General features: G+C 55.1%; 1 protein-coding gene across 1 annotated transcript in view; it reads right to left on the bottom strand.

Moving 5' to 3' along the window:
- Nucleotides 1-264: 264 nt before the first annotated feature.
- Nucleotides 265-8,630, bottom strand: part of LOC104289569 (von Willebrand factor A domain-containing protein 5A-like) — a 9,251-nt gene continuing 885 nt past the window's right edge. Inside the window, exons 2-17 of the mRNA XM_009888523.1 lie at nucleotides 6,830-7,013; nucleotides 6,503-6,725; nucleotides 5,999-6,141; nucleotides 5,739-5,853; nucleotides 5,196-5,323; nucleotides 4,838-4,926; nucleotides 4,285-4,429; nucleotides 3,886-3,965; nucleotides 3,273-3,381; nucleotides 2,759-2,923; nucleotides 2,522-2,625; nucleotides 1,986-2,167; nucleotides 1,614-1,820; nucleotides 875-1,098; nucleotides 542-668; nucleotides 265-344 (exon numbers count right to left, since the gene is read on the bottom strand). Coding sequence (XP_009886825.1) covers nucleotides 265-344; nucleotides 542-668; nucleotides 875-1,098; nucleotides 1,614-1,820; nucleotides 1,986-2,167; nucleotides 2,522-2,625; nucleotides 2,759-2,923; nucleotides 3,273-3,381; nucleotides 3,886-3,965; nucleotides 4,285-4,429; nucleotides 4,838-4,926; nucleotides 5,196-5,323; nucleotides 5,739-5,853; nucleotides 5,999-6,141; nucleotides 6,503-6,725; nucleotides 6,830-7,013 — 2,305 coding nt within the window. The remainder of the gene's footprint in view (nucleotides 345-541; nucleotides 669-874; nucleotides 1,099-1,613; nucleotides 1,821-1,985; nucleotides 2,168-2,521; nucleotides 2,626-2,758; nucleotides 2,924-3,272; nucleotides 3,382-3,885; nucleotides 3,966-4,284; nucleotides 4,430-4,837; nucleotides 4,927-5,195; nucleotides 5,324-5,738; nucleotides 5,854-5,998; nucleotides 6,142-6,502; nucleotides 6,726-6,829; nucleotides 7,014-8,630) is intronic.

The raw sequence follows: 8,630 nt of genomic DNA on the forward strand, positions 1-8,630 counted from the left end.
TTGTGCTTCCTTCCCACTACCACCTCCATCCAAACCAAACAAGCTGGAGGCTCTGAACTAGAGGGTTTCTCTTGAGGAGTTCAGCATGATACAGCTTCAGCCCAACTAGTATAAGACATAAGCAGTGAGAATTCATCTGTAAAGTAAGACCCCAGCTGGTAACAATAGTGGCATGTCAACACGGTGGGTGAATTTAGGCTATACTTTCTGGCTTTTCTAGCTCTGCAGGTGCTGCTGGTCCATAGCACAAGGCATGTATTGAGCTCAGAGCCTGAAGACACTTGGTTTCACACTGCTCCCAAGGAGGGTGTTGGCTGCCTCCAGGCACTTGTCCAACTGGGGCACTGCAGTCAGGGAGAGACAGGGGCACAAGGGAAGTCAAGCAGGAGGGAGAGTCCACAAATGGAAAGGAGAAAGGGGACACAGGACACTTGCCCCAGGAAATTGTGGTCCTGCAAAGGGGTGAGGCAGGTCCCACTGGAGAGAGAAGGGAGGAGGCTGTGCTGTGGGGATCTGCAGGGAAAGGACTCTCAAGACTCACCATCTCTGCTGCACAGCCAGGTCACAGCCTTGGCCTCCAGCAATTCACAGAGGTCTTGGCAATGCTTGTCATGTCTGTGCAGCCAGGTCACAGCCAGCACTGTGGCCCAGATGCTTGGCTCCATGACCTGTAGGAGAACAATGACAGACCAGCACGCAGTGCTGGGCATCATCCCTGCGCCCTCACTGCTTCCCACCTATTCCGTTGTGGCTTCTGGTTTCTGGTCCCTTCAATCCTCTCTGGCTGCCCTTGGGATGCCCGTGTTGCCACCAGCCAAGGGGTTCTCACTGCCCCAGGATGACACGCTGCCACCGTAAGAGTTTCTCCCCTTACCTCATCAGGCATCTTTCCCTTGATTTCAGCCTCATGGACTTCCAGCACAGAGGCCAGTCGTGAGCTGATGGCCCAGGAGCCGTCTGCATTCTGCAGTGCCACCAGCTCCTGGCACTCAGCAATGGCTTCACTGCACCACCACCCAAAAATTGAAGAGCAAAAACCAAATTCCATGGGATCCACGTACTTGAGAGAAGAAATAGATTGTGGTGGTGGTTTACGTGCTGTGGGAGAAGATGTGAACAGGAGGGTTGGGAGAATGATAGGTGTCTGACCTCTCACTACTCCCCTGTGTAATAATGCTCCAGAACATTATCTCTGCTCTTCTTTAGGCAGCTACCTGCAGTCTAAGCTCCTTCCTGCATGCCTCCAAAGCAGTCCCATCTGCAGTCCTTTCTGGACACCCCTAACTCATCCCCAACCCTGACCATTGCCTCTTTTCCTGGCATTCCTTCCCAGCACCTCTCTTTAACCGCTCCCCCTCCCGTCCCCCCGCAATACATTTTATTCAAATGTGTGTTCATGATCCAGCACCATCCCTATCCCATCCCTGGATGTCCCTGAGCTGGGTCTTATATTTGCTGAAGGACTTGCAGGTTTAAGGGTAACTAAGGGAAGGGTTAAAGGCAAAACTCATTGGTTTCCATGCCATGTGCGACATGGCAGCATGTCTTCTATAAGACATTCCATAAGACATTAGGTTATCCCTACATCTCCCACCTGGGTCAAGGCCCCATACCTTTTGAACAAGCCCCCCGCTGGGGCAGGGCAGCAATGCCATGGGTGAGTTGACGGAGGGCAAGCCATGATGCACACACTGCTGTCAGCCAGCCAGGTGGGACCCAGATGCTCATAGGATGGCAGGAAGAGACTTTATGGGAGCCACGAAGCTCAATGACCTGGCAAGGGATGAGTGACTGGCGGGGTGGCAACAGTGCCAGGGGCCCTTTGAGAACAAGCAGGGAAAGGGGATGAATTAAGCACATGGGAAAGAAGCACCTGGTTGTCATGGGGCCTACCCCCTAAGACTGGGGGTGCCCTGTGGCTGGGGTTCCAGCTCCAGTGGAATAAGAACATCCCATGGAGCTGCCCCACGATTGTCTGTCCTTACTTCGGTACCAGGTGACCCTCTGTGATGTGCGAACCCCCACATAGCTGGTAAATGGGCAGATGATCCCTGAAGTGAGGCTGATCTCAACTGCACGCTGCCTTGGTTCATCCCCTGACCCACTCACAGCCTCTGGCAACAACCTCTTCAGCAAGCATCTTGCGGCCAGACGATGCCCAGCCAGCCTGGGGACAGAATGGGGTGAGTGTGACCATGTGGCTCATCTCCATGCTGGGGAAAGGTGGACAGAGAGAGAGCCTGGACATCTGAGTTCTCTCCCTTCAAGAGTGAGGATGGACAGAAGGAAAACCTGGGTGCCTGGGTCCTTGTCTGTCTGGAAGTGATGCCCAGGTTTCCAGGTCCTACCCCTGTGGGGTCAAAGCAGGGAAGGAGGGCATGCTTGGACACCTGCGTTCTCTGCCAGTTTGAGATTTTGTGTGGAAGGTGGGAATGCATAAGCTATCCGGGCCCCCTCTCAACTGGAGTCCACGTTAGAAATGCGGGGCATGCATACATCTTCCCTTAGGACAGGCTCTCACCGTCCATCTCCCTTTGGGCACAGTGGGAATTCAATGGTGTGAGTGACATGCTCTCCATCCAGGCTGTACTGCAAGGTCATGACCCCCTTGGCCACCATCATATCCTGGGAACACATGGGAAGATACTGGAGGTTACTGGGGACACAAAATGGTTACTGTGGGATATTGGGAAGTTACTGAAAGATTAGTGGTGGTTACTGGGAGGTAACTGGGGGTGACTGTAGTCCCAGCTCTCACCTGTGCCTGTCCGTGGATCTGGGCATAGAGGAGACTGTGTTGACCCTGAAAGATGGACTCAGGCGTGCCACCCAGCACCTCAACCTCCAGGCCACGGGGCAGGGTCCAGCTCAGAGACACTCCTTCAGCTGCTGGCTTGAGGGCCCGCTTCAGGCACTGCAACACCTAGGGGCAGAGGGCAGGACACCACAGTTCGCAGCTCCACCAGGGTTCAGTCCATGGGCCCGAGTGTCGGGGTTCCCTGGGGCACAGTGGAATGTGTGGGGTAGCATGCACCAGCTGGGTTCCCTGGGTGCAGTCGGGTCTGTGGGTTACAGTGGGGCAGGAGCCTGGGCACCTGGTTCTCAGTGGGGTGGGGCGGTGGGGTAGAATCAGGGGAAGCCTGAGAGCCTGGGTGCCTGGGGCAGATGTGTCTTGACTGCTGTGTGGGGGCAGTGCAGGTGCTGGAGTACTTGGAAGTCAGCGTTCCTGTGGAATAGAGGGGGACCTGCCAGGACTCTGGGGTTCCTACCACAGCTGTTGTGCTGTTGTCAGAGGAGACGTAGGTAGCTTCACCCCCTGTCTCCCTGGCCAGGGCCATAGCCAGGGCAGCGCTGTCCTGAGAGAAGCAGAAGGAGAAACACCTGTGGGGGAAGCAGGGAAAGGTGTCAGACATGAGAGCCAGAGGTGGGTGCAAGGATGCTGGGATAGAGCTGGAGAACACAGGCTGGAGTTAAAGCTGGGGGAACAAAGCTGGGGTGCAGAACAAGGGGGCAGGAGGAAGAGCAGGGAGTGTGGGACTGCGGTTGGAGCTGTGGTCGGACAGGGAACTGGCAGAGGAAAACTGGGACTTGGGGCAGAGCTGGGGTCAGTCTAGTGGGACTGGGTCAGAGCCTGAGGGCACATCAGGGTCTACAAGCCTCAGTTTCCCTGTTCACTCTGTGAAGGGTGCCTTGGTTGTGAGTGTAGTAAGCAAAGACTCCCACATCAGGGCTTGGCACTAGAGAGCTGTGGAGGGTGGGAAGGGTCTGGAGGGGCCCAAGGATTGGGACAGGCACTAGTGAACATCATGGGATGCCCTCATCAGGGATGGAAGTGACTGGGCAACCAAAGGGCAACTGGAGGACTCGGGGGAGAGTCCCCATTACCGGTGGCTGTTGCGGTGACAGCAGACCTCAGCTGTGATGGCTTCCTTGTCAGGGGGTAGCCTGGCCATGAAGATGAAGAGCTGAGAGACAGGGGACATGAGTGGTGGGGCCCCAGCACAGTGACCCCAAAATGGGGCAGCAGGCCCCTGAAATGGAGAGAGGGTCCCAGCAGATAGAACCCCTGTAGAGACACCACCCCAGGGAGAGATATCCACTCAAGGACAGAAATGCCCAAAGATATAGACCCACCTCTCCATTCCCCCCTTTTCCCCACAGTATCCTTCTTGTTCCCTTGTGACCACCGTGTACTTTAGGTGGCTCCTTCCACCCACAATCCTGTGTCCTCTGTCTCTCCTGTGACACCCGTCCCTCCACCCTTCTATGCCTCTGCACCCAGACCTGGCGTGTATGTCCACGGGGGCGGGGGGTATTGTAGACTGAGCGGAGGATTCCCAGCAGATTGTTGTCACCCAGACTGGAGCTGGTGGAGGGGATGCGCCGCAGGGCCTCGGTCAGGTTGTCCTGAGTATATTCGACACTTCGCCTGCAGGAGGCACAGCATGTTTGGAGAGCACATTGCTCTATGCTGGCCCTAGTGCTCCTGAGACCCTGCCCCATAGCACCTCCAACAGCTATGCCCTAGGGTCCTCTGCAAGTCCCTGCCCCATAGTAGTTCTTGAAGAGACCTGGCTTCATAGTTCCTACAAGACTCTGCTCAGCAGAACATCTCATCCCCAGAATCCATCCCTGCCCTACAGCAGCTAGTCGAGCCCTCCCGCACCCAGCCTTGCTTCATACCAACCAACCAATTTCAGAGCATACACACCTGCCCTCCAGCATCTAACCCTGCCCCACTGCACCCATTCCAGCCCCACAACACCCAGCCATGCCCCACAGTATCTAGCCCTACCCACCAGCACCATAGCACCCAGCCTGCCCCATATTTGCTCACGGGTAGACGCCCACAGAGGTTTCTTCATAGCAGTAGATGTTAAAGTAGCAGCCCAGGGGCAAGCTTTTGAGAAGAAAGAGCAGAGAGTCCTGTGGAAAGACACAGCAGGCAGGTCTTGGGAGGCAGTTGTGAGGAATATGGACACCTTTGCCAACAGTCTGGTCCTCCTAAAGCCTCTGGGCTCCCCTGGACAAACCAAGCCAGTGCCCTGAACTCCCCAGGGCACACGAGGTATTTCAGGACTGTTTCAGGCCCCACCAGTCCTTCACGTTTCTGTCCCTCTGTAAATGCCTGCCTTGGCCCATTCCTTCTCAGCCTGCTCACCCACCCCATCCCGGTCCCTGCTCTGCGGGGGTACCTGTGCATGCTCAAGGAAAGTGGTGTCCAGGAGGAAGATGAACTCTCCAGACTGGCGCTGCCCAGGCACTACCTCAGGGATGCTGGGTGCCAGTGTCACCAACACCATGGGGTCACCAAGCAGGGAGCCTGGAGGAGGTATGGGGTGGGATGAAGGCCAGATGGGGACCTACATCCTCCTCCTGGTTCTGATTCTCATTGTGCTTTCAGCGTCCACCATCCCAGAGCCTGTGATGCCGCACACTGGTATCCCAATACTCTATTGTACTGTCCACCAAATGCACAGCCCAGTGCCCCATGTATTCCAACCCAGTGCCTCCAATACAGCTACCTAGTGAGCCCTAACATAAAACTCCCTGTATGCATCCTGCTATGGCTGATACCTCACCACAATGTCCCCAGCACCCCACCCTGGAGCCCCAGGACCCAAACTATCTCATCTCATTCCCATCCTAATGTCCCATGATATCTCACCTCACAGAGTCCCCATTGTGCCTCCTGCAACCCAGAGGTGCCCCCATATTCCCTCCCCAGCTGCACTCACCTGGAGGGGCACCAGGGTCTCCCTTCTCCACCACAGCACTGACTGCAGTGGGGTCTCCAAAATACACCAGCAGCTCCAAATCATGCTGACTTGGGGGGCTGCCAGCCAGTGAGACCTGGAGAAGGGGTGCCTGGTCACATACAGGAGGAGGGGACCAGACCCAGCATTTCGCCATGAGCACAGGCACAGATATCAGTGCATCCCAGTGGTGATACCCCTCCCCACCTCCCACTGGGACCCTGGCACTCAGGAGGGCATACCTGTGCAGTGCTGCGGTCCTGGGCAGTGTAGATCAAAGGGGTGAGGGCAAAGTTGGCCTGGACATTGGCCACTCCACGAGGTGACTGCAGGCTAGCACTGAGCAGCAGGCTGTAGTGCAGCTTACTGGAGCGACAGTTCCAGGCTGCAAGGAGAGACATGGCACTGGGGAGGTCAAAGGCTCTCCCTGCAGGGGTCAGAGGTAGAGGACAGGATTTGGTACCCATATATAGGACTTACGGAGAGAATTGGGGGCTGTCAATAAGGCATATGGAGGGGTCTATGAGTCTGTTTATGGGAAATATGTGTGGGAGGTATGGATCCCCTCATGGGACACAAGGAAGAATATGTGGATTTGTCCAGGAGCTGCATGGGGGAAAAATGTGGGTCCCCTTTTGGGTGCTGAGGGTAGTTGCATTGGGTCTGTTCATAAAGTACACGGGGAGTCTGTGATCCTTTTGTGGGGTGTGTGACTGGGAGGGCAGATTCCTTGTGGGGTCACTCACCATAGAGTTTTGTGTGTGGGTGCAGTGTGGGTGGCAGCACAAAATGGGCTGCTCCATCTGGCTCCCGTGACAGCTCTTGGACAAAGCGCAAGGTCACGACCACCTCACTGCCAGGGGACAGGGTGCCCAGAAAGCAGGCAAACACCTCGCCTGGATACTGAGACTGATCCCGAAGGTATTCCAGATTCTCCCAGCCCCCTGTAGCCTTGTGTAGCTGCTGGACCTGTGTGGGAAAGGGAGGCACAGAAAGCTGGTCACCAGGCAAGCCATGGGCTGCTCATCCCATGCCCTGTGGTGGTTCGCCCATTCGTCCCTGGATACTGGTACCTCATCCCGCAGCATGGCCTGGACATTGGCATCCTCACTGCGGGCCTGGAAGGAGTAGATGGCCATGTTGGGGCCCAAGGGGAAGACGAAGAGGACTTCTGTGGAGCTCTGACTCTTGTTCTGGTAGATAAGTTCGGAGGCCACATCAGCCACATAATCCTGGATAGCAACATCCACCACAGCACTGTGCAGAGACACTGTGTACAGGGGTATGCGAAGCCACTTCCCCAGCAAAAAGGATCCTGTTGCTGTTGAGAAAGATGCCACCTGTCCATCAGCATACATGAATGACACAAGGAGATGGTTGGGGCTGCTTCAAGTATGTGGCTGTTCCCACTCTGGTAACCAAGACTAGGTGACCAAAGTTACTGAGGGTCTAGTGTGAGCCTGCCAGCAGTGTCTACCCCCGACTCCCCCAGCTTCCCTTTTCCCCCATACCTGTTCTCCACCCATTTCCTGTAGACCTCTTGACCATTCTCATCCTTGTTTCACCTTATGGCTGCCTGTCCTCCTCCTTTCTTTGTCCCCCTTAGGAGCATTCCCATCCCCCAAATGTCCCTCAGCTGTCCAATCCCCAGCTCACTGTTATGGGTGTAGGATTTTCCTAGAAGTCCAAAGCTCTGACGCCACATTTCTGGAGACCTGCAGACAAGAAGGGTCTCCTGTAAGAGGAGAGATCCACAGAAACCACCAGGCAGCCTCTAATTGGTGAAGTTTCTTTGTTATTTCCTGTCCCACACACATAGCTGGAAGTCCCAACCCACCACGTACAGCCAAAGCAAACCCAGGGGTTCAGAAATCCCTGTTCATGAGCACTGGGATGTCAGCAGGAGTATCTGCATTGAGGAGGTCTGCACCCCGCACCCACCATGGCAGAATCTCAAAGAGAACAGAGGGATAGCAAGGGAAGAAGGAGGGAAGAAGGTGTGAAAGCAAGAGTGGATGGGCAGGACTGTATTGGGATGAACAATACAATCTCTCCATCCATGGCTGGATGGATAGATTGGCAGACGAGGTCCATTTTGGGACAGGTGGATGCATAGGTGGATAAACAGAGAGACATTAGAATTTTTGTTGAAATGGATGGACAGAGAGGTGGAGGGTTCCATTTTAGAAGACATGAGCAGTACCCATCACAAACAGTATTGTGTCAATGTAGCTGCACAAGAGATAGCACGCGTGAGGATACGTTCATGGAGTAGCTTGCGAGGGCAGGTTGAAAGTCCAGGTAATAAGGGGGAACATGATGAAGAGAGAAATGAGGCCAGAGACAGGTTTTCCATGATTGCAGAGCAAATCCCAAAACGGCACTGGGGGGAGGGTGCAGTTCAAGTGATATCTGGCTGTCTTCCAGCCAAGTGCCAGGAGACAAAAGGGACCACCCTCCACCCCAAACCCATCCATATAAATCTGGTTCAGACACATTTACCTCAATTTCCCCAGTTCCCACTCTGGGGTGACAGGGTGGGCAGCACCAGAAAAATCCCCACCCCACCATCATGCTAACAGGGTGGACAGACAGAGCAAATAGGATGTAAGTCCTCAGGGGAGTAGGGGCAAGGGATGGACAGAGGGATGGATTGAATAGGGACAAGCTTTCCCCAGTGAACAGGGACAATGAAAAGAGAATAAGGTCAGAATAACAAAGGGAAGCACAAACAAGCAGACACTCACCAGAATCAGCAGGGACGGACTGACAATCAGATGGATGGAGAGGGAGGTGGAAGAGGAAGGGTGAGAGAGAGGAAGGGGCAGACGAGTGCGATACGGGGTGGGGGGGGGGCGGAGAAGGGGCAGGGCT

The sequence above is a fragment of the Charadrius vociferus genome, unplaced genomic scaffold, assembly GCF_000708025.1.
Source record: "Charadrius vociferus isolate BGI_N301 unplaced genomic scaffold, ASM70802v2 scaffold57, whole genome shotgun sequence".
NCBI classification, from domain to species: domain Eukaryota; kingdom Metazoa; phylum Chordata; class Aves; order Charadriiformes; family Charadriidae; genus Charadrius; species Charadrius vociferus.